This window comes from Elephantulus edwardii, unplaced genomic scaffold (genome assembly GCF_000299155.1).
Source record: "Elephantulus edwardii isolate Elephantulus edwardi_28Jun2011 unplaced genomic scaffold, EleEdw1.0 scaffold00056, whole genome shotgun sequence".
NCBI classification, from domain to species: Eukaryota; Metazoa; Chordata; class Mammalia; order Macroscelidea; family Macroscelididae; genus Elephantulus; species Elephantulus edwardii.
Window position 1 is genome coordinate 7,448,861 of NW_006399806.1, and position 24,825 is coordinate 7,473,685.

General features: G+C 40.8%; 1 protein-coding gene across 1 annotated transcript in view; it reads left to right on the plus strand.

The window, feature by feature from the left end:
- The window catches only part of MMP20 (matrix metallopeptidase 20), a 77,636-nt gene that overhangs the window by 6,945 nt on the left and 45,866 nt on the right, over positions 1 to 24,825 (plus strand). Inside the window, exons 2-5 of the mRNA XM_006887307.1 lie at positions 7,915 to 8,162; positions 17,070 to 17,218; positions 21,008 to 21,133; positions 21,879 to 22,040. Of these exons, the coding sequence (XP_006887369.1) occupies positions 7,915 to 8,162; positions 17,070 to 17,218; positions 21,008 to 21,133; positions 21,879 to 22,040 (685 nt within the window). The remainder of the gene's footprint in view (positions 1 to 7,914; positions 8,163 to 17,069; positions 17,219 to 21,007; positions 21,134 to 21,878; positions 22,041 to 24,825) is intronic.

The following is a 24,825-nucleotide window of genomic DNA, read 5'->3' on the forward strand; positions in this document are numbered from 1 at the left end:
ATGTATCAAAGATGTTGAGGATGGCACAGAAATAGGACAGGATTCAGATCTGCTGTTCACAGGGGTCACTATGAGTCATAATCAACTTGATGGCACCTAACAACAACAACACCATATCACCAAGGCTGTACTATGAGTCATACTCAACTTGAGAGCACCTAACAACAACAATAACTGAGAGCCCCATTTAGGGTGTAATTTGTTTGTTTGAAAGCAGCGACCAATATTTATTCTCTTTTTAAAATAGGAAGTTTCTCATTTTATTTTTACTTTATTAAAGGTACAGCTTAAGTCACCTCGACTATAAATCACCTTAACATTCTAAGCTGTAGGTCTAACAATGTTCTGTGTTTTTAAAATTTAAGTAAAAATATTATCACAAAAATTAGGTCTATTCAAAGTAGAAAAATTATATATGCATGTATATAAAGCACTTACATGTACATACACACACACACACACACACACACACACACACACACACACACACATATACACATAGGGACCTCTGGTGGTGTAGTTGGTAGATAGTTACACTGCTAACCCAAGGACTACCTACATACACCACTCTGGTGGTTCAAATCCATCAGCTTCTCTGTGAGACAAATAGAAGCCGTGTCCTCCTTTGTGATTTTCAGCAGGGTCTTGGGAAATCTACTGGAGGGTCGGATATGAGTCAAGGCAATGAGATAGAGATGATAGAGATATAGACAGAGATAGAGATAGAGAGAGAGAGATACTCAAATTCAAACTCACAGATCTATCTATCTATACTCAAACTCATCATTGTCAAATCAGAACTTACTCATAGCTGACTCTCCAGCAGGTTTTCTGAGGCTGTAAATCACATGAGAGGAGATTTCCTATCTTTCTCCCAAGGAACAGCTGGTGAATATGAACTGCCTTTCTTTGGGTTGACAGTACTTACCCACCTGACCACCAGGATACATATAAAATTAGTGGTAACTTGATGGCAGATTTTTCACCTCCTAAGTGGGAAAACTGGGTTTCATTCAGGTCAGTGAATTTCAGGTGCAGCCACCACCCATCTGTCACTGGAGGTTTACATGTTGTTAGGATGGTGAATATGCTTCAGCAAAGCTGCCAAAATAAGATAGACTGGAAAGAGTGCAACAAGCTATCTCTAAATATAAGCTCTGTGGATCCTAAGCGTCCAAACCTCTGTGTAGGTCTCCTTGATTCTAAGGCAATTCAACAGTCAACAAAATACATGTTACAGGATTTATACAATTTACACTTAATTCTGCCACTAAGATATAAACCCTTTTAATCCTTTACGTCTATGTCTTTCAAAACAGTTCTATGACTGAGGGCCCGGATTAAGGTGACAAATGAGGCAGGGTGGGAGTCTGTCTGTGTTTAAAATTTTCTATTTTGTTTATTGTGAGATTTGGATGTAAATTTTAACATTTTTAAATATTATATTAAAATGCTATTTATCTTAATCATTGAGTTTTGAATACTTCCTCACTTCAAACTAGTATCAGCTATCACTTTGTAACTGTGGTTACATAACCATATATAAACACTTTTATTCAGTAAATATGACTTACATTGTAATCAAAAACTCAAACTCATTACCATCAAGTCAGAACATAGCTGACACTCCCTTGGGATTTTGGGAGGTTTTTAACTCATGTGGGAGAGACTGCCCATCTTTCTCCCTCACAGCAGCTGGTCAATTCAAACCACCAGAGAGGCGTGGCCTATGGGTTAAAAGCTTAACTCCCTTTCCGGTTAACTAGGCCACCAGATTTTACCTGTACTGTAACAGTAATCATAAGCATGCTTCATATTGAATATTTCTTGAGTATCTCTCCTTATACGACCTTAATTCATGAAACTAAAATAAAAATATATAGTATGGCACATAACCTAATAAAAGGAAAAAATATTTCAGCAAATATGAAACATTCAACCTTATGAAGTAGACTGCCTCATCTTCATCCCCTGGAGCAGATGGTAGGTTCGAACCACCAATCTTTTGGTTACCAACCACATGTCTTAAACCACAGTGGCACCAAAGCTCTTTCTATTATCTAACAAATATTGGACATCAAAACCATCTCGGAAAAATATTTCAACATAACAACCCAGATTTTTTTTTCCAGGACAAAGAAAACATGTCTGCCAAATAGCTGCTAATAGCAACTTTGTTTATAACAGCCCAAAATAAAAATAAAATCCTAAAATATCCATATTCTTAACAGAAAATATTATTGAACATTCAATTCTCTTTAATTTAGCATCTAAATTAAACATAATTCCAACTGAAAAATCAGTAATTATGCTTAAATAAACCTGGAAGGGGATATAAACAGACACGTAAAAGTCTGTCAGAGGAAATATGAAACATGTAGTCGTATCCAGAATTTACCTCTAAGGAGCACAATCCAGGCACGACCCTGAGCATCGCATTAACACCAATTCCACCTGGGCACACAGGAGTCAACAACATTCTACTGAAAAACGTATCAGAAACCTAACATGATCACTCAAGACTACACAAGCAGAGAGAGAAAGAGAGCCAGTTTACAATCGCTTCACAAGCACCTGGACATGGCTCAGGACCCATGTCACTGCTCCCCTTTCCTCCTTTGGAGATTGTTAAGAGAGCCTGTCACCAGGAATGCAGTCCATCACGAGTTGCTCTGCTAACCCAAAGGCGACTAGCAGTTCGAATCCACCAGCGGCTCCGCGGGAAAAAGATAGGCAATCTCCTCCGGAACTATTTTGTTATTGTTTTATACTGGCCATAGCTGACCCTCCAGTGGTTTTCAGAGGTGGTAAATCTCTTGGGAGGAGATTGTCTACACTTCTCCCATGGAGCAGCTGGTGGATTCGAAGCCTGTCTTTGGGATTGCGGCAAGGCTTTACAAGATTGCAGCAAGGCCACAAGAGCTCCCTTAGCTATTTCCAGCTTCTGAAAACCCACTGGAGGGTCAGCTAGGAGTCAGTTCCCACTCCACTTCAATGAATTTAAGCCATCAGAAAAGTGTGAGGCCTTCTCACGTGCAGATGGAGAGGAATAGAGCATCCTGTCCAAGTAAGTGGTTCTAGTCCTTTTTCCTTTTCCCTGAATAATAACAGTCCGTTTTCATTATGGAAAACTTTGGGATCTATTTCTACTATATAATTTGCAGAGTATCATTCTAAGCTTTATCTATGAGGTAGCCATATCTTTCTCTCCCCAAAATATGGACATATATCTTAGTTTCTTCCTAGGGTGGCAAAATAAATGTCACAAAAAGGAGAAAGGGTAAAAGTCGTTGGGTAGCAGAAACAGTTTGTACTGACTTCTAATCAAAACTGTGAGAATGAGTTCTGCCCTCTAAGACATGCACACAAGTAGAAGTGTCGGTATATTTCTAAATTTTTATAGACATAACACATGTATATGTATATAACTATCTGGTTAGGTTTATAAGTGAAATTGTGATTGTTGTTGTTATGTGCCATCAAGTCGCTTGTGACTCATAGCAACCCTATGTACAACAGCCCTAAACCATGCTCTATCTCTTGCCAATCTTATTGTCTCTGACACACCTACCTCGATTACTCCAGTCACGAAGTTAATCCATCTCATCAAGAGTCTTCTTCTCCTGCCTTCAGACTGATACTGTCGCTCCTCAGTACCTTGGAGAGGTCTCTGACAGCAGACTTTCCCAGTACAATTCACCTTTTAATTTCCTGGCTGCTGGTACCAAGAGTGTTGATTGTAGAGCCAAGCAAACTAAAGCTGTTAACAATCTCAATCTCTACCACCTATCATGATGCTGCCAATTGACCTAGTGCTGAGAATCTTGTTTTCTTGGTATTGAGCTTCAATCCATATTGAAGGCTGCAGTCCTTGACCTTCTGCAGTAAGCGCTTTAGGTCCTCCTCAGTTTCAGCAAGCAGGGTTGTGTTATTTGCGTAACACGGATTGTTGTTGATGAGTCTACCTCCAATCCTGATGCCCCACTTCGCCTCCTAGAGCTCAGACTCCCAGATAATCTGTTCCACATATAGATTGAAAAGATATGGAGATAGGGCACAACCCTGTCATACACCCTTCCCAATTTTGAACCATGCAGTGTTTCCTTGTTCTGTTCTGATAACGGCCTCTTGGTCCAAGTACAGGTTTCGCATAAGCGCAATCAAGTGTTCTGGGATTCCCATTCTTCTCAGAGTCAGCCATAGTTTGTTGTGATCCACACAGTCAAACACCTTTGCATAGTCAATGAAACACAGATAAACATTCCTCTGGTACTCTCTGCTTTCAGCCAAGATCCATCTGACATTAGCTATAATATCCCTAGTGCCATGACCTCTTCTAAATTCAGCCTGCATGTCAGTCATTTTTGGATAATCTTCAGCATAATCTTGCTTGCATGTGATATCAATGATATTGTTCTATAATTTCGACACTGTGTTGAATCACCTTTCTTTGAAATGGGAATAAATATAACTCTCTTCCAGTCAGTAGGCCAGGTGGTTGACCTCCAAATTTCTTGGCACAACTTGGTAAGCACCTCCAGGGCAGCGTCTGTTTATTTAAATATGTCAATCGGCATGCCATCACTTCCTGGGGCTTGTTTTTTTGCCAATTCTTTCAGAGCAGCTTGAACTTCTCCTTCATCACCACAGGCTCTTGCTCTTGCATTATTTCATTAAATTCTTCTGTGTCCACCAATTCCTTTTGGTACAATGACTCTGTATATCTTTCCATCTTCTTTTAATGCTTCTTTCATCATTTACTATTCTGCCCAAAGCATCCTTAAGTATTGCAACTCGAGGTTTGGATTTGTTCTTCAGTTCCTTGAGCTTAAGAAATGCTGAGCAAATTCTGCCCTTTTGATTTTCTGACTCCAGCTCCTTGCACATTTCATAATACTTTGTCTTCCCGCACTGCCCTCTGAAATCTTCTGTTCAACTCCTTAATAGTTTGATTTCTTCCCTTTGCTTTGGCTTCTTGGTGTTCCAGTACAATATTTAGAGTTTCTTCTGACATCTATTTTAGTCTTTTCTTCCTTCTCTTTCTTTGTAATGACCTTTTTTCCATTCTTTCTATATATCATATTCTTGATATCCTCCCACAGCTCATCCAGTCTTCGCTCATTAATGTCCAAGGCCTCAAACCTTTTTCCTGAGATGGTTTTGAAATTCAGATCAGATAGACACAAGGTGAAATTTTTGTTCCTGTGGGCTTGATTTAATTTTCCTCAGTTTCAGCTTGAACTTGCATATGAGTAGTTGGTGGTCAACACCTGGCCTAGTTTCCACAGCTGAAATGAGCTTTTCCAGTGATTCTTTCCACAGATGTAATTGATCTGATTCCTATGTATACCATCAGGTGAAATCCATGTGTATAGCCTGTGTTTGCGTTTCTTATAAAATGTATTTGCAGTGAATAAGTCGTTGATTGTGCAAAATTTTATCATTCTATCTCTGGCTTCATTTCTGTCACCAAGTCCATGTTTTCCAACTGCTGATCCTTCTTCTCTATTTCTAACTTTTGCGTTCTCTCTTGCTTTTCTCAATATATTGCCATTTATTGAGAGGATTATTCTATGTTATTAAATGTTTTTTTAAAAATATAATCTTAGTATATACCTAGCTAGTATTGCTTCACACAGAGATATAATAATAAGCCTGGAAAATCCATTATTATTAATATCAAGTAAGTCTGCTTTCATCTTTTATATATATAAATACACACACACACACACTCCACCTCACTTACTTTGGGCACGTGGCCAAGAAAGATTGGTCCTTGGAGAAGGAATCATGCTTGGAAGGGTGGACAAACAGAGCAGGAGAGGAAGATCCCAGATGAGATGGATTGATACAATAACTGGGGCAATGGGGGTTGGTGTGACAGAATTAGTGAGCCTGGCTCAGGACAAGGAAGGGTTCAGAGGTGCTGTACCTAGGCCCATTATGCATCACAGGCAACTCAACGAATAACATTCTATGACAATTGGAAGCAGGAATGGCAACCACTTCCTAAACAACATGCCTCCGGAAACTCTATGAACTTTGATAAAGGTAGATAGTTTTAGAGGGGCTTCAGGCCTTTTCTTCATAAGGTCACTCGACTCAAAGGCAATCAACAACATATATAAATACTCATATCAATTTACATATTAAAAATGTGTAATTTATATACTATTAGATGTGTAATGGATAAACAAAACATATGACATAGGGAATATGTAGTAAATTCCTTATATAATGATAAGATTAGATAGATGATAGATAGATAGATAGATAGATAGATAGATAGATATAAAAATCTTTAGATACATTTTTCCCCCTGTATTGAGTTATCAATTCATTGCCATTGAGTCAGATCTGACTCATAGCTGACCTTCCAGTGGGTTTTCCAAGTCCATAAATGTCACAGGAGACTTCTCGTCTTTCTCAAGTGGAGCTGCTGGTGGATTAGAACCATTGGAGTTCCCTTAAAATGAGCTCAGCAGGTGAAATTCCTGGCATACAGTCAGACTCCACTGCTACTTGGTGGCCCAGCACCCTTTGCTTTACCAGAACCTCAGTCACAGAAAAGCACTTTGAATAATATATCAAACTGTCTCCCAAGCAGATATATGCACACCAGTGTTTATTGCTACTTTGTTCACAATAGCAAAGAATTGAAAACAGCCCAAATGCCCATCAACAAACGAATGGATAGAGACGCTGTGGTACATTCACACAATAGAATATTATGCAGCACTGAAAAACAAAGAACTCATGAAATATTTTACCAAATGAGTGACCATGAAGGACATTACGCTGAGTGAAATATCTTAATCCCGGAGTTCTGGTGGCCTAGTGGCAAGAAGGTGCGCTGCAATTGCGAAGGCACGAGGTTCGAATCCACCAGATGCTCCACTAGAGAAGGATGGGCAATCTCCTCCTGTGCTGGTCTTATCCGATTCGATGGTAAAAAAAAAAAAAAAAAAAAAAAAAAAAAAGTTTTAAAAAAAAAAAAAATTTTTAAAAATCTCAAAAAGACAGTCACAAAAAGACAATGTATAATGCCACTGTTATAGAACAGGACTCATATTGGGGTTGGGAGGAAACTAAGAAAAGGGGGCTAAATAATGTACATGGCACTGAAACAGATGAGGGATAGAACTGTATAAAAGGAAATTTATGATTAGGTATTATTGGCATGACAAGAGTTCAGAATAAGAGTTGCATAGTAAAGTGGTCGGAGTGGGGGACGAGGCCGGGGAGGGGGACTGTATAACAATGAAAAAACTTGTTTTCCAAAGAAAAAAAAGCAAACTGGGGAAATAAAAAACCAAACGTTCAAACCTGTTAATACCAAATAAAGTACACATTTTCTAAAAAAAAGGAAAAAATGGAAGTAGGCTTACTTGTCTTGGTAAAACAAAATGCTACCGAGCGGAAAGCTTTAAGCAATAGAAATCTAATTTTTCACAGTTTAGAAGTGCCCATCAGGGTATTGGCGCTCTGTGCATCTCCTAACTTCTCATGGGTACTTTGCAAGCCTTAGTGCCTTAGTGTACCAGCTTCTTATAGATGTATCTTCACTGGGTATCTTGTGTATGACTCTGTTTCTGTGTCTCTCTTTCTCTTTCCTAAAATTTTACTCTAAGTGATTAGCATCAAGGCTCACCTTACTCCACTATGACATCATTAATTTAACTGATGACATCCAGAAAACAAACAAAAACTTATTTCCCAAGCTGGCAAACATTCATTAGTGAAGGCTCTAGGATTTCAACATTTCCCCCCCAGCGGGTGGGAACACAATTTAATCCATAACAATACTCTGTCCACCACTTTTAAAATACAAAGAATCCTGTCCCCTCTCTTATTGCAGCATAGGTATGTCCCACAGGTGTGTCATAGATGTGTCAGCCTGCCTCTCCATTTCAGGAATATCTTGACAAGTATTACACAGAGAAAGGAGGACAGCAGATGGGTGAAATGGTTGCAAGAAGAGGCAACTCCATGGTAAAGAAGATTAAGGAGCTGCAAGCATTCTTTGGCCTTCAAATCACTGGGAAGCTGGACCAGAAGACGATGGACGTGATCAAGAAGCCTCGCTGTGGAGTTCCTGATGTGGCGAACTACCGCCTCTTCCCAGGTGAACCCAAATGGAAAAAAAATATTTTGACATACAGGTAATGAGACTGAGTCTTTCCAAATTCAGAGAGAAACACCCTTTCTCTCTCTTTCTCTTTTTTTAAATTCTTTACTTTTAAATATAACTTTCTTCTGATCTGCATGAAATCATGACTCATCACAATTATAAAGAGTAAGAAACTTTTAGGTCTGACCTTTAGAGGATGACAGTGGTGATTCACTAGAAAATATGATCTCAGGCTTATTGCAAACTTGTGGTCATCATTAGGCCGTAGAGTCAAATTTACCAGTTAGAGTTAACTCATCTTCTTTAACTAAAGGACAATTTAATCAAGATTAACAGGCAGAGTTGCATATATTTCATCTCACATTTTTTGGGCGTGTTGTCAGGAGGGACTAGTCTTTTTTTAAAATTTATTTATTTACTTTATTATTTTTGTGTGAGTGTACCGTCAAATCAGATCTGACTGGTACAGGAGGAGATTGTCCCTCCTTCCCCGGCAGAGCATCTGGTGGATTCGAACCGTGTGCCTCTGGGATTGTAGTTGCAACTCCTTGCCACTAGGCCACCAGAGCTCCCCGAGGGACTAGTCTTTAGAGAGAGACATTATGTCAGTGAAAGAGAGGGAAATCTTCAGTGAGATGGGTTTACACAGTGGCAACAACAACAATAATAATAACAATTTAAGCATATTGGAGATTGTGAGAATGGCTCAAGAGAGGTCAAGGTTCAGGTCTGCTCATAGGATCTCTATGACTCATAGTAGAACCAAAGGCACTGAACAACAACAATTAAATTAGAATGGTGTGGTTAACATGCTCAGCTTAAAAAAGAAAAGTGATGCTCAGCTTCTGATCGGAAGATGGGAGGTTTATATCCTTGCAATCTACATGTGGGAAAACCAACCACTGGAAACCCTGTGGCTCACAGTTCTACGCTGGTGTGTAAGTAGTCACCATAAGATGGAATCAGCTCAATAGCAACTGCTTTATTGGTTTATCAATTAGGTCCATTTAAAAAAAAAAAAGTCAGCTCAATTAGAAGAATAAGAGAAAATTCATGTCTTAAATCAACCTTGTTCATTTATTGAAAAGGTCAATTATTTATTTTTTGGTCTGTTTTGTTATTAATTTTAATGAAAGTTTACAGAGACTTTGGATTTCCATTCACTCATTGTTGCACTTTTCTCCCTGCCCACCACTCCCCCCAACTTTCTCTTCTCTTTGAAAAGTTAAAGAAAAAATTCTTTCATTGTTATACAATCCCTCCCCCAAGTCCACTCCACTATGCACCCTTCATTCTGGACTCCTGTCATGACAATAATAGCTAATCCTATACTCATTTTAAACAGTTCTCTCCATCTGTTTCAATACATTATACATTATTTATCCCCTTTCTCAGTTTCCCCTCAACCTCAATGTCAGTCCCGTTTTTACAACAGTGGCACTATACAATATTTGTCCTTTTTCACTCAGCATAATCTCCTCTAGGGTCACCCATTTTGTATAATATTTCATTAATTCCTTGTTTTTCAAAGCAGCATAGTATTCCATTGTGTGAATATACCAGAGCTTCTCTCTCCATTTGTTTTTTGATGTACACTTGGGTTGTTTCCAACTCTGCTATTGTGAACAAAGCTGCGATAAACATGAATGTGCATATATCTGCTTGGGTGGCAGTTATGGACTTTTTGGGGGGTATATTCCCAGTAGTAGAATTGCTGGGTCAACAATTGTGGATTTTTTTAAGTGTCCACTTTAGGCATTTCATTTGGGAAATATAAAGATGAATGTATCATCTCCTCTGGCCTACAGGAACTCATGTCTTTTGGGAAGACAGGCAGGCAAACAGACAGTTGCAGCTCCACATGTAAATTGCAGAGTAGGTACAAACTGAGAAGTGTGGGGCACCTGAAGGGAGTTAGTTACTCATGGGCCAAGTGGGCAGTGGTGTGTGTCAGGTTTGGAAGATAAATAGGAGAAGCTCATGTTTAGCTCCAGTTCCTTGATGTCCAGACTTTAGAGTACCCCCTACCTGGTCTTCTGTGTCCTTGGAGTCCCTTGGCCCCTGGCACAAGGAGTCTTCCAAGGTGCATCCAACTGACAGTGGACCATCCTTGGTGCTTTGAAGGAAGGTTGTGAGTATGTGGGCCCCTCAAATGCCAGTTGGTGGGGCATTGGAAGAGAAGGGGAAATTTACTGGCCAGGTGGCTCCATTTGTACTCTTCACCCACATTTTGCAAATGTAGTTTTTTCATAGAAAATCAAACTTAGTAAGCAGAAGGAGTGAGTGGAAGGGCTTTATGTGCTGGGACAACAGTGCTGTAACTACTACTTAAGGAGGACAGGCCATAGTCAAAGGAATACTGGGAAATAAGGCTACCCACAGCAGCTGGGATGTGATTCTAGGGAGTTTGGAGTTTTCCCAGAGCAGCGGAAAAGCGGGTCAGGATTAGGACCGTATTTTGTATTTAGACTGAGCAAACCTAGGCATTGACTGTTAGTGTTGTTATATGCCACTGAATCAACTCTGACACATAGACACACTCTCTGTACATCAAAATGAAAACTTGCCTCACCCAGTATCGTTGATGAGTCAACTCTGCTCTGCTTAAGCCCATTGTTGGAGTCACTATGTCACTCGGTCTCACTGTGGGCCTTCCTCCTCTTTGCTGATGCTTTGTTTTTCCAAACATGATATTCTTCTCCACGAAGTGGCCCCTCCTGATACTCAGAGTATGTGAGGTGAAGTCTCATCATCCTTGGTTCTAATGATCACTCTGGCTGCCCTTCTAAAACAGATTTGAGAGGTTCACTATTGCAGTAGTCCAAGCACTCATGTGATGGGCTGGTTTGTACTGTTGCTGTGTTGTTCCTTTAAGTCTTTACATTTTCAGAAATTTTATGAGTGAGTCATTAAGTTTTCAAAATGTATGCCAACTGGTTGTTAAACACAACAAGTACTGCCAGTTAAACTTTATAAACTTATATTTACATTACAGGCAAAGATTAACTGAAACATCACTTTAATTGTTTTACTCCATTTTACAATTGTGTATGTTCCTAAAAACTCAGTACCAGCCAGGGGATTCCAAGGCATGGTTAACCCTCTAGTGAGTTTCTGAGGCTTGTAAACCTCAAAAAAGAAGATTGCCCATCTTTCTCCAGAGGTGCCGCTGGTGGATTCTACTTCCCTATGGGTTAGGAAACAGATTTCCATCTGTTTCATTTTCTTTGCATGTAGACAGCACTATACAACGGTACGTGGCTGTTCGTTTCTTCCCCTTCGGTGATGGCAAGCTAATAGCCTGAATATCATTGAGTGACTAAATTTAACTGCTGTTAAATCTATTCTGACTCATGGTCAGAAACCTCCATAAAGTTTCGAGACTGAGTATCTTTAAAGTAGAAGACTGCTCAGTCTTCGCCCATGGAAAGGCTTTGTGTTAGCAGCTTGCACTACACCACCAGGGCTCCTACATATAACAAGAAAAAAAATCAGGACCTATGTTCCCCCTCCCTCTTAGAACCGGTTGTTAAACTGTACCAGCAAGCCTATGAGTCCAGGTCATCAGATGCCCAGATAAGGAGTCAGGCACAGGGAAGTCAAATGTTAGTTGTAAGGGCTCATGTTTCCAGAAGGCGGCGCTCTAAACAAAATTATTGGCCTCGTGCTGAGATGCCCATGAAAGGAAAGTCAAAGAAAAAGAACAACTCCACAAAGAATTGAACACAGCTGTGATTATTAAATAATTAAGAGTAGGACAAGAGCGTTTACGTAAATCTTCGTCAGTTTTCCCCATCCTTTTCCTTAAAATGTATCCTAGAATTTCAGGCTGCATTCATACACAGCAAACATCAGTTGTACCTGGAAAAGTACAATAGCTTGTGAACAAAGCCCCTTCAATACACCCATCTTGCTCGCGCACTCTTGTTTCTGAAGAACTACCTTACTCACCACCCTCCCTTCCCACAAGAAGGCATTATAGGAGTATGAGGGTCCAAGGGGGGAGAAGGGGGAACAGAAGGGTTGAGGATTGGGGAGGGGGAGGGTGGTTAATCATCAGCTTGCACAATTTGAAGAGTGGAGGGGGATGGTGAAGGAAATGGGAAAGATCTGGTGTGAAAAACAATCTATAAGAACTTTGTAAATAAATTAGTATTAGAAAGAAGAGAGAGACAGAGAGAGAAAGGAGGAGGAGAGAGAGAGAGAGAGAAAGAAAGAAGGCATTGTAGGCAGTCTTGAGGAGACCTTGGTGACACAATAGGTAAGTGCTCAGCTGTTATAAAAAGATTGGTAGCTCAAACCCACCCATCAGCACCACAGAAAAAGAGGTAGCAACCTGCCTCCTCAAAGATTAGAAACCTAATAGGGAAGCTCTACTCTGTCACACGCATCACTGTGACGCAAAAAATTGACTCAGTGGCACACAGAGGCTACTTAGAACTCTGTCCAAATAGCTACCAGAGCTAAAGATCTACTCAGAAATTCGAATCATTGCTGTCTAATCAGAGCCAACTCAGCTGACCCTTTATCGGGCTTCCAAGCTTATAAAACAAAGAGGAGATTGTCCATCTTTTTCCTGAAAAGCCACCAATGGATTCAAACCACCAAGAGGCTCAGCTATTGTGCTAGCAGCTCATCTCCCTACTGACTACAGCCCCAGAGTTCCCTATGAATCTCAGCTGCTTACAACTTAAGCCAGAAAGGAAAGACAAAATACAGAATAACAAACGTAAAAGCTTTGGAGTCAGATAGACATGAGCTGAAATCCTAAACAGTCAAGTATGACGGCTATTATTAACTGTCTCATAAGTGCTCCTGGATGACTAATTGAGATACTACATTAAAACATGCTTACCTCATGTATTCTTTTTAAAAAATTGATAATTGACATTTTAAAAGCATGTATGATAGGTATGAATTTAACTTTCATAATAAAATGCAATGTTGATCCTGGGGGTGACGGACCAAAAACCCCATGCTAGAGCAATATCCGTGTACAATCTGAAGCTTAATTCCTGTTAGGTGTTGGGAATCTTATTTATCAACGTCTACAGTCTGGCTCAGGGGAGTTCTATTGACCTAGTCCATAGAAGTTGAGTTTCAAAGGTTGCAGCTACCTGAGAGCCCAAATACACCGGTTGCTCCTAGGGAGAAAGATGGGCAATGTCCTCCAGCACAACTTCCAGGCTCTGAAAGCCCCCTGGAGAGTCTCCCATGAGTTGGTTCTGACTCCGTGTCAACGGGTTGGGTTGAGCTGTGTTAGATATTAAAAAAAAAGAGCGTGAGGGTGCAAGGGAGAGAAACAAAGAAAGAAATTGGTTCCAAGAAACAAACAGGCCTTTAGTGCGCGGTCTGAGAGGGACGAAATGGCACCTGGGCAGTTTGGGGGGGATCCTCTTTATAGGGGCGGGGGGGGAGGAGGACTAAGATGGTATTTCTTGGAATTTGGCATGTTAATTAAGTTAGGTTTTAGCTTTTTTAATCAAGCTCAGACTCTTATCAGGATCCTTGTCTGGTCTGGTCTTTGATAAGACCAGCTTAGGTGTTATCAAGTTTCTCAGGAAGCGATCAAGCTTGGGGTTCCTATTCCTGCCATATTCTTCCTTCAAGGTGAAAGCCTGGGCCAGGACATTTTCATCCTTACAGGCACTATTCTTTTCGCAAATCATCTCTTCTCCAGCCCAAACACATAATTAGCCCAATGATATGACTGGTTTGTCTTTAATGAGAAGGATTTTCAAGATATTAACTATACATGCTGTTGTTGTATATCACTGAGTCAGAACTGACTCATAACTGACCCTCCAGCAGGTTTCCAGAGGCAGTAAATTACGTGGGAGAAGATTGCTCGTCTTTCTCCTGTGGAGAAGCTGGTGCATTTGAACCATGTGCCTTTGGGTTGGCCGTTCAAGTTGTAGTTTCAAATAAGATTCCAGAACTCCCAACCACATGAGTTGTTATTAGTACCATCAAGTCAGAACTGATTCATCGCTGACTTTCCAGAGAGTTTCAGAGGTTGTAAATCACATATAAGGAGACTGTTCATCTTTCTCCCGAAGAAAAGTTAATGGATTTGAATCCCCTGTCTTTGGATTGGCAGCTCAACTCCTTAGCAATTAGGCCACCAGAGCTCCCTCAACTATATACAGTCAAGAAAAATAATAATTTTATATTCTGTAGTGGGGTTGGCCCATTTTGAAAGCATTAAACAGCTATTTTGAGAGTCTTTCTAAGATTCCCCTCTTCTATTCTCTGGCTCACTCCTCAACCAAATGTTGGATGTAGAAATCTCCTTGTTGCCTCTCTCTCTAGTTCTATATTGAACTATTTATCATCTTATTTATGATACACGGTCCCCTCCATTTTAGAGGAACCCTGGTAGCATAGTTTGTAAACTATTAGCCTGCTATTCCAAAGGCTAGCAGTTCAAATCCACAACTGGCTCCAATGGAAAAAGACAGAAAGTCTCTTCTTAGAAAAGTCTATGGCCTCAGAAACCCACTGGAGGGTTACTATGAATCAGACCAACTCAAGGGCTTAGGTGAGATATTAACCAATTTAAGGGATTAGATGAGATATTAGCCAATGTAAGAGATTAGATATTACAATAATGCTTTTAAAATGCAGTTCCTTGGTTCACACCTGTGTATTATACTAACTTCCAGTTGTTCACAGCTTCAGTTTGCTCGGCTCCACAGTCAACACTCTTGGCACCAGCAGTCAGGAAATTAAAAAGCGTATCGCGATGGGAAAGTCTGCTGTTAGGGACCTCTCTAAAGTACTCAGGAGCAACGGTGTCTCTCTGGAGACTAAGGTGCGCCTGATACAGGCCATGGTATTTGCAATCGCTTGTTATGCATCAGAGAGTTGGACAATGACTAGGGAGGACAGAAGGAGAGTGGATGCTTTTGAGCTGTGGTGCTGGAGAAGAGTACTGAATGTACCATGGACTGCCAGGAAAACAAACAGATTCATCTTGGAGAGGATTAAACCAAGCTATTCCTTGGAGGCAAGGATTCTGGGGCTTCTTCTGACATACTTTGGACATGTTGCCAGGAGGGACGGGTCCTTGGAGAGGGACATCATGCTTGGGAGGGTGGAGGGACAACGCAGGAGGGGAAGACCCTCTATGAGATGGATTGATTTGGTGACTGGGATAATCAGGATGGGTGTGTCAGAGGGCAGTGCGGTTGGCGCAGGATAGAGCAGGGTTTAGGGCTGTTGTGCATAGGGTCGCTATGAGTCAGAAACGACTCGATGGCACATAACAACAACAACAACAACAAAGAATTATACAGTCAATGCAAAGTTCTGTGGTTCAAATCTACCAGCAGCTCCTGTACAATTTACTGCCTCTGAAAACCCACTGGAGAGTCAGCTATGGGTCAACTCCAACTCAATGCTATAAAACAACAACAACAACAAAATTTAGAACCACTAGATTGACCCTTGAACTATCAGCTTCTTTAGTCCATTTATTTACCAGCATTTAATAAGTCCTTAATATGTACAAAACTTTGGACAAGAAACTGGGAAAAGAAAGTATATTCAATCCCTGCTCATAAATTACGCTGGATAGTTCACTCACAGAGCTGGTTCACCCTTTGCACCAGTTTTCCAGACCAGCCCTGGCCCAAGGTGGCAGTTTCTCTCCTACCAGGGTTTTTTGTGTTGCCAAAAACCTCTACCCTCTGAACTCCATAACAGCAAGTCCTGGAAAAACACCAATGCCATCTCCACCTACTGCTTGTCAAAAACCTTCTATACTGTTCTTTCACAAGCCGTCATTTCAAGGAGTGCCTGTTGACTGAAAGACATGCCTGTTTTTCTGTCTGAATGAACAATCTTTGTAAAGTCACTTCTTCTTTAAGAGATACCTACTATTTAGAAAAGATATTCCTCAGTGACCCTGGGGAAATCATGATGGTTTTTCAATGACAATTTTCAAAAACTCAAAATTCCATTGAAATGTTTCAGTCTGTTTAGAGGAGAAAGAGACCCCTTCTCAACCCAAAGCACTTAAAGGAAAATGGAAGTCCTCATACATACAAAGTTACACCAATGTTATTCTTTACAGTTAAACTGGAAAACCAAGTATATTGTTGTGAAGTCATTTTCAACTAATAGAGACCCTATAGGACAGAGTAGAACTTCCCCATACTCCCCAAGGTTGTAAATGCTGTGGAAGCAGACTGCCTCATCTGTCTCCTGTAGTGGATTTGAACTATCAACTTTTGGTTAGCAGTTAAACACTTCCTCAGCTGTGCCACCAGGACCATCTTTACAATCATCAAACCAAACCACTGCTGTAGAGTTAGTTCTAACTCAGGGTGACCCTTCTCCAAGTTTCCAAAGTTGCAATTCTTTGCAAGAAGAGGCCACCCAGCCCTCTTCCATGGAGTGCCTGGTGGATTCTGCTAAAAGCCTGATATATTATGCACTACCAGGACAGCTTTCTTTATAATCCATGGTAGTATAACAACAAAGCGAGCTCCGGTGGTTTAGCAGTAAGGAGTTCCACTGCCAGCCTAAATGAACGTGGCTCAAATCCACCTGGTCTGTGGGAGAAAGATTGACAATTGCCTCCCATGTGAGTAACTGCCTCTGAAATCCCACTTGGAGAGTTGGTTCTGACTCAACAGCACACAACAACAACAACCAACTGTAAAAGCCAAGCTGTTTCAGCCCCAGATAATCTCTATTTCCTCTCATTTTCCCTCCTCATGTTTTCTTTTGTCTTGAATACTGCAGTATTTTAGCAAACAGAAAAGCAAAATAAAAATTAACATTGAGGGGTGATGGTAAAGGCGTAGAGGTGGAAGGAACCTAAATGATTGTTTTATAAATATTGAACATAAAGCTATCTATCATATGGTTTTTGTCTTCTTCCCTTGGAAGCACTTACCAAATAGAAAATGTGTTTCATTTCTTTTCACAGAATATCCAAATACACATCTTCCATGAGTCCATCTGAAGTGGACAAAGCAGTGGAGATGGCCTTGCAGGCCTGGAGCAGCGCCATCCCTCTGAATTTTGTGAAAATACATTCAGGAGAGGCAGATATAATGATCTCTTTTGAAACTGGAGGTAATTGGATTTTTTTGCCTCTTGGATTTTGTCTACTGAGCCAAAGGAGAGTGTGTCCTACACTGCCCTTCTATAATAAGTAGTCTAACCTATCAGCACAATCTCCCTTCACACCACGGTTTACAGCACAGAGGTTAAGATCCTGAGAAATCCCACTGGTTCTTAACACCATGAACTAGAACTTAAGACATTCTTGTCATTTCTTATCATTAGAATTAGCTGTGTGAGAGACTCAATGTTCCCAGCTTTTAGAATAGTTTTGCCCTATCAGCAGTAAAAAGAAAAGAGGGGGAAAAATATTTGCTCTTTCTTAAGTCAACTCTAATTTATGGTCACACTATGTGAGGCAGAGTAGACATGGGGCCCCATGAGTGTCTGAGCAGACATGGGGCCCAAGGTGTGTCAGACAGACATGGAATCCCATATGTGGCAGAGCGACACCATGTGTGGCAGAGAAGGTGGGACCATTAGTGTGGCAGAGTAGATGTGGGACTCTATGCATCTAGAGTAAACATGGTAACCTCATCTGTGGCAGAGTAAATATTGGAACCCATGTGTAGTGAAGTAGACATGGAACCCCAGATGTGGCAGAGTAGACACGGAATCTCATATACAGTGGACGTGGGACCCCACGTGCAGCAGAGCAGATATGGAACCTCGTGTGCAGCAAAGAAGAAATGAGATCCCAGGAGTGGCCGAGTAACATCGTGATCCCTAAGAATTCAGTGGCTGACTTTGAGTAGATGGCCATGCAATTCTTATCTCTCTGAGAGGACTCAAACAGCCTTTTGAGTAGAGTGCAAGGGTGTTAACCAGTTGCACAACCCAAGAGACTCCTTTTCCCACACCCAAACCTGCTGTGCTCAAGTTGATTCTGAGTTATGACAGTCCACTACCACGTTTCCAAGGCTGTAAATCTTCGTGAGAGGAGATTTTCTTTCTCCTCAGGGCTAGTTGATGGATTAGAACATCTAACTTTTTGGTTAGTAGCCCCATGTGTAAACCCCTACGCTTCCAGGTCTCCTTTCTGCCCCTAATATTAGGACACACATTCTGTAATACTTCGTTTTCCTATTGGCACAACAACCCTAGCTAAGCACGGAGCTAGAGTGCAATGATGAAACACTCAGTTACCATAAAAAGGCTGGTAGTTCAAACGTAGAAAAAAAATCTACAAATCTGCTCCTTTAGAGATTCTTGCTGTTTTTATATTCTGTTGTGTCTACTATTCCTCACAGCAATGCTATGAACTACAGATCGAAATCTTGCCCTATCTGTGCCATCCTCACAATTTCTGCTCTGCTCAAGTTTTTTCTTGCAGTCACCGTAAAAGCTATTTTTTAAAGGGTCTTCCTGTTTGTTTGCTTTTTTCATGACCTTCTGTTTTTCCAAGAATGGTCTCTTTTTCCAAGGACTATCCAGGACTACTATCTTTTGATGTCCCTCTATTTTTTTTTTATAGTGTCCCTCTATTTTTGTAAGAATGGTGTCTTTTTCCAAGGACTGGTCTCTTCTGACAACATGTCCAAGTATATTGGATGAAGTTCCACTATCCTTGACTCTGAGGAGCTCTTCTAAGGTTGCACTTCCTCCAAGATAGATTTGCCTTTGACAATCCCCTATATATTTAACACTTTTCACCTAGACCAATATTCAAAAGTATCAATTCTACATAGGTCTTCTTTATGCATTGTCCACCATGACAATTACAGCCTCGGAAACTCTATGGGTCAGTTTCGCTCTGTCCTACAGGGTTAAAATAAACCCAACAGCACACAACACCATTGGCTACACACTCACCTAGCCTCATCCCATTACTTTCAGGATGATTCCTGCTATATACCTTTTGCATATCAACCAAGATTCTCACATCTTGTGTCCTCATTGAAGCAGTAAATCCTACAATGACCCTAATACAGCTTTTCCCTCTGCAGCAATGGTTAGGAGAATTGCTGTCTTGCTCACAACTTGCAGACCACCTTTTGGAAATAGCCAGCCCTCACTGGTGTCTATAAGACCTACCTGTAACTTGCCTCACTTCTCTACCCCATCTCCTATCCTGGTAAGGAATAGAGGCATAAGTCTGACAGGAATTGGTGGGAAGCTCTGAGCCCTTTTGTCAGAGAAACTTGCCCATTAGTAGATAAAGGGAGTGTCATAAGATACATGAATGTCTTTGCTTTCCCAGCTTGCTTTGACTAATCATTGAGCTTCTAACAGAAAGGTCGGTTCTTCAAACCCACCAGTCCCATAGATAAGTCAGTCCATTGCCATATAGAAACCCCCTACCTTGTTCTATAGAATCAACTTATTGGCAATGAGTCAGGGGGTCTGAGCTTTCTAGAAATCAAATAAATCAGTGTTTAGCACTGTTTCTTCACACACACCCCATAGACAACATTTCTTTATTTGTCCCTGTCTATTAAAGTCTAATGTTCATTTTAACCCATTTCACTACAGTAAAAAATGATCAGGCTCTAGAGAAAGATCAAGCCTTGTGTGTTAGTTGTCCCATAGCAAAAAGAGTGCTAAACTCTGGGCATCTTGTTCCCCCAGACCACCAAGGCCACTTCTGACCAAATGTCAGGGCAATGTGATACAGGCAACTGTGTCAGGGCAACGTGATTCAGGCAACTTTGGGAGCCGTGGAGATAACATCTGGCTTTCTCTTGATCCTTCAAACTGATGTCCAGTCCTCTAAATCGTAAATTCACTGGAACTGTGCCACCATCATGCTAGGTCCTCCAGACATGAAAGCAAATTAAAGTACACTGCTCTGGAATCTGAGCACAAGGCATGCCTGAACTGTGTCCTCATCAGAGTTCGGGGGTGGGGGGGGATGTAACATGTAGCTTCTCTCTTCCTCCTCCTATTTTATTAAGTTTCTAAGAGATTATAACTTTAATTAGGGATAATAAACCAAAACATAAGGCTGCAATTTATAGACAACTTTATTATTATCCTAAATGTTACACATGACATTGTTGTTGGGTATTGTCAAGTAGACTGCAACTCATAGTTGTTGTAGTAGTTATGTTCCAACAAGTCGGAAACAGCTCATAGCTGATCCTCTAATGGATTTGCGGAGACAGTCAATCACAAAAGAGGAGATTGCCCACATTTTTCACATGGTGGACTCATACCGTGTCCCTTCAGGTTGCAGTACGGCACCTCAGAGACCCTATAAATAACAGATCAGATCTTGTCCTATCGAGCTCCATCCTCCTAATTTTTAACATGTTCAAGTCCATTGTTACAATCACTGGGTTTACCAATTCATCTTGTAGATATAAAAATGGTCTCCTTTTTTAAAAAAAAGATCTTAAGTTGTGCTAGAGAAAAGTCTTAGCTTGTGCCATAGAAACAGAAAGCGTCCACTTGCTCACTTTATTTTACCTGAGTCATATACTGAAAGTCATGCTCTATAAAAATACTCACATTTCAGACAGTGACTCAGAATGTCAAATGACTTTCTGCTTTTTCTCCTTTTGCAGCCAATGGCATGCAAACAGTCCACAGTATTTCACATGTCAGTTAAAAGATGTTACAAAGAAACATTTAAAAAGCTTTTTATTAATAAAGTTTATTAATAGTTTCCTGCCCTTTAAGGGCAAGACATCTTTCTTTATTGCTCATTGAACAGATTGTTCATAGATGTGTGAATATTAGAAGTAAATTTACTTGCATGAGAAGTGTCAGACATCTGTCCCTTCCCTGAAATGTTGTGTGTCTCTCTCTAAATTGCTAGAAGGACTAAATCCTTGTTGGCATTTCTCTCCGTTCGTGTAGATCATGGGGATTCCTATCCATTCGATGGCCCTCGAGGGACTCTGGCTCATGCATTTGCTCCTGGAGAAGGCCTGGGAGGTGACACCCATTTCGACAATGCTGAGAAGTGGACTATGGGAATGAATGGTATATATGCACAATTCACCATAACCTGGAAAATATTGTACCTTCTCCTGGGCCTCCATCATGAAACCTTGACGTTCAACGTCCCAATCCACCCTTTAACTGGGGAGGCTGACTAGGAAAAACAAGTAAGCCAAAAATTGGAAAGGGAACACCATAAGGGAAAAGACCACCCCAGATGTGCTATAGACTTGTCTCTGCTTAGTAAATTTTAATCTTAAGAAACTAAATACCCTCATTAGCACACTGCTCTCTTATTATTACATGACACGGAATTTATTGCTCCTAATTTATTCCTGGAAACAAGTTATGTTCATACATGACCTAAAGGAATAGATACTCTCCTGAAAAGTGTAATTGGGATGGGAATAAAGGCCATCTGGAAATCATCAGCTTGACACCTGTGTGACTGTGGTAGAAGGAAAACTAGTTAAGACATTGGCCGCCACCATCTACATATTACCATGAACTATCATTTTGACAATTAATATAAAAGACCAACTTTATACCTTCACACAACAGAGTAATTGACAATGATTAGAGTGGATTTCTTAGCATTTTCATTCTTCTCACATCCCCTTTTTTATCTACAGTCAAAAGAACTAAAGTCAACAAATCTATTAGCCTTTGGTGAAAAATGAAAAAGATATCCGTTAGCTCTAATAGTGGCATAAATGTTCCTAGAAAGATAGAAAATGGTGGAAGGGAGAAGTCTATATTGATGCTGTCTTTCTTTCATATTTCCTAGGCTTCAATTTATTCACTGTTGCTGCTCATGAGTTTGGCCATGCACTGGGCCTGGCCCATTCCACAGACCCATCAGCACTGATGTATCCAACGTATAAGTACCAGCATCCGTTCGGATTTCGCCTCCCCAAGGATGATGTGAGGGGGATCCAGGCTTTGTATGGTACAGCCCTTACACTTTAGTCATTAACTCTGAAAGTGACAGGCATTTGGACTCCAATTTAGGGAAAATGGATTTGTCCCACAGTTACCTGCATAGGTAAAGGTAAAGCTGTGATTAAGAAACCACAGCCCCAATTTTGCCCCTTTATGAAGAGTTTCTTGACCAGTAGGAATATTTTCTTTTCTAAGACGAGTCATTCATTAGCTTCTATATCCTTTCTCCAGCACAAATTGATCCCTGAATGAACATTGAAAATCCTATCGTTTGTATGGTTTATTGCATGTAGTATGTCAGGATGGATGCAGTGGGAGAGGATGAGCATATTTTGTAGTTCATATATGCGCCTTATGTGCACCTTTCTGCAGATAAGTAAGCCTATCTTCCTAAAAATATCAATATGCTGGGGATAGTAACCATATCACCTATTTGTGTAGATGTTCTTCATTGTATTTGAGCTACAAAAGTGTTTACATATGTGATTTTGTAATTTAATGCGATTTTCATAACAAACCTGTGAGATACGATGTGTTTCTTTAGCTGGTAGCCAAGAAAGCTGAGACTCAAACACATCAAGTTCCCTAAGATACTAAAATAAGACAAAAGCAAAAAAGCAACTCATCACCATCTAGTCAGAGCCAAATCACAGCTAACCAACCCACTATTGGGTTTCTGAAGCTATAAATCATAGAGGAAAAAGTGGCCCATCTTTCTCCCAAGGAGCCTCTGGTAGAATAAAATTGTCAGAGAGACATAGCCTTTACCATTCAGAGACTGGAAAAGTTATTTCAAGTTGTAAAATGTAAGTGATTACTGAATGGAGAGTGGGGCTGATGTCAGAATGTCAAGGTGGAAGGCAAGTGAGTGGAGAAGGCATAGGAGAATCCTTGCCTTTCATGAAAATAACCTGGGTTCACTTCCCAGCCAGTGCACCTCATGTACAGCTACCAATCATATGTCAACCTGGGTTCAATGCCCAGCCAGTGCACCTCAAATTCAGCTGCCAGCCATCTGTCAGTGGAGGCTTGTTTGTTGCTATGATACAGAAGATGTTTTGGCAGAGCCTTCAGACAAAGACAGATTAGGAAGAAAGGCTTGAAGATTTCCTTCCAAAATCAGTCAGTGAAAATCCTAAGGATCACAACTGAATCCTATTGTGTGTCAGGCTGCTGACTCCAGAGCTACTGACACCACCACCATCAAACAACTCTGTATCCAATTTTCCATAAACAACGACCAAATCCATTCATCTGTGACAAGGAATCTTGAACCATCCTTCACCTTAATACTTCTTTTATTGATAAAGGGCCATAGTTCATTAGACTGAGCAGAAGCCTAGTTATTTAGCCTCTGTTCATCAAAGCCTTTCTCTGTCCTCTGAACCTAAAGGGTCGAGAGAGCCCAGATCATTTAAATGCTTTTCTGTGTCTTGATGAGCCCCCTGTCTATTTAGAAATGTACACACAACTCTGTAAACAGTCATAAATAACATTATCAAGGACACAACCAGCCAGCTCCATTGATCCAGAGAGCAGTAGATCACCAGTTCTGCTTCTCCCCTGTGTGACAAGAATAGTGCTGGTTAATGTTTCCACTTTATAAACATTACCTCTGAGCACCCCATGGCTGGGCTTGACCATGACACATTTCTATGAGCCATTAAGAAGATGGCCAAGTCCAAAGGTTTGCATGCCCTTCACCTATCTTTACACACTGTAAAGTTTCTGCTGTTCAGATGTCTGCTGTCACCTGATCGAGAAGTGAATTCTATTGCATGACCATTTTTCACACAGGTTGATAGAACGTAAAAACCACAGGCAGCATACAATCACTGACTATCATGCCACGAGACTCTCACCATACTTCTGCTCTGACCAGTTTCCTGTTTTCAATCTTTTCCTGAAATCTCACCCCACTTCTGGTCCTCTCCTTTTATTGCTGACCCTCCCTCATCTCACCTTTCTCTGACCTCATCTAAACATTGTTTTTCCCTGTGCCTGGCTCCTTCCCTGACCCTCCCCTCAGGTTACAAAAAGGCTTTATCAAAGAGCATGGAACTGGCAGAGGCAAAGGGTCAGGCAGCTCCCTTTTCGTTCTTTGTAGTTTATAGATCAGCCCTCAGTTTATCTGTAGGAGGTGAAATTTCAAACAGTTGTCCTGGAAAGTGGGTTTACAAGAGGCTCAACTAAAAGGTACCCTCAAACAGCAAATCCTGGCCTAGTGGATGGAGAATTGCACTGCTGATCCAAAGGCAGGCTCTTCAAATCTACCAGCTTCTCCACAGGAGAAAGATGGGCCATCTCCTTCTATGTGATTCACAGTCTCTGAAAACCCAGTATAGGGCCAGCTATGAGTCAGCTCAACTCAAAAACAGTGAGTTGAGTTGTTGATTCAGTGCATTTTCTCCACCAGAATCCTCCAATATTTCCAGGAGTGTCACAAAGCAGGCTGCCAAAAAAGTATATACAAATAATCAACACTCAAGGAAGTTGTCATTTTTTTGTCACAAAGAAAGAACTTACTAACAAAGGATCAATAGCAGTGTTAAAAGCACATTTCTAATTTGTAACATCAGTAATACACTCAGAAATTATATTTAACAATGAAATAATGGTGGAGCTGTGCTCCCTAAGGAACCAGTGCCTGACTTTTGGAAATAGATCACTGGATCCTTCTCTGGAGCTGACTCTGGGTAGAGTCAACAAGAGTGTTCCTGAGGGGAGCTCTGGTGGTCTAGTGGCAAGGAGCTGCAACTACAATCCCAGAGGTGCACGGTTCGAATCCACCA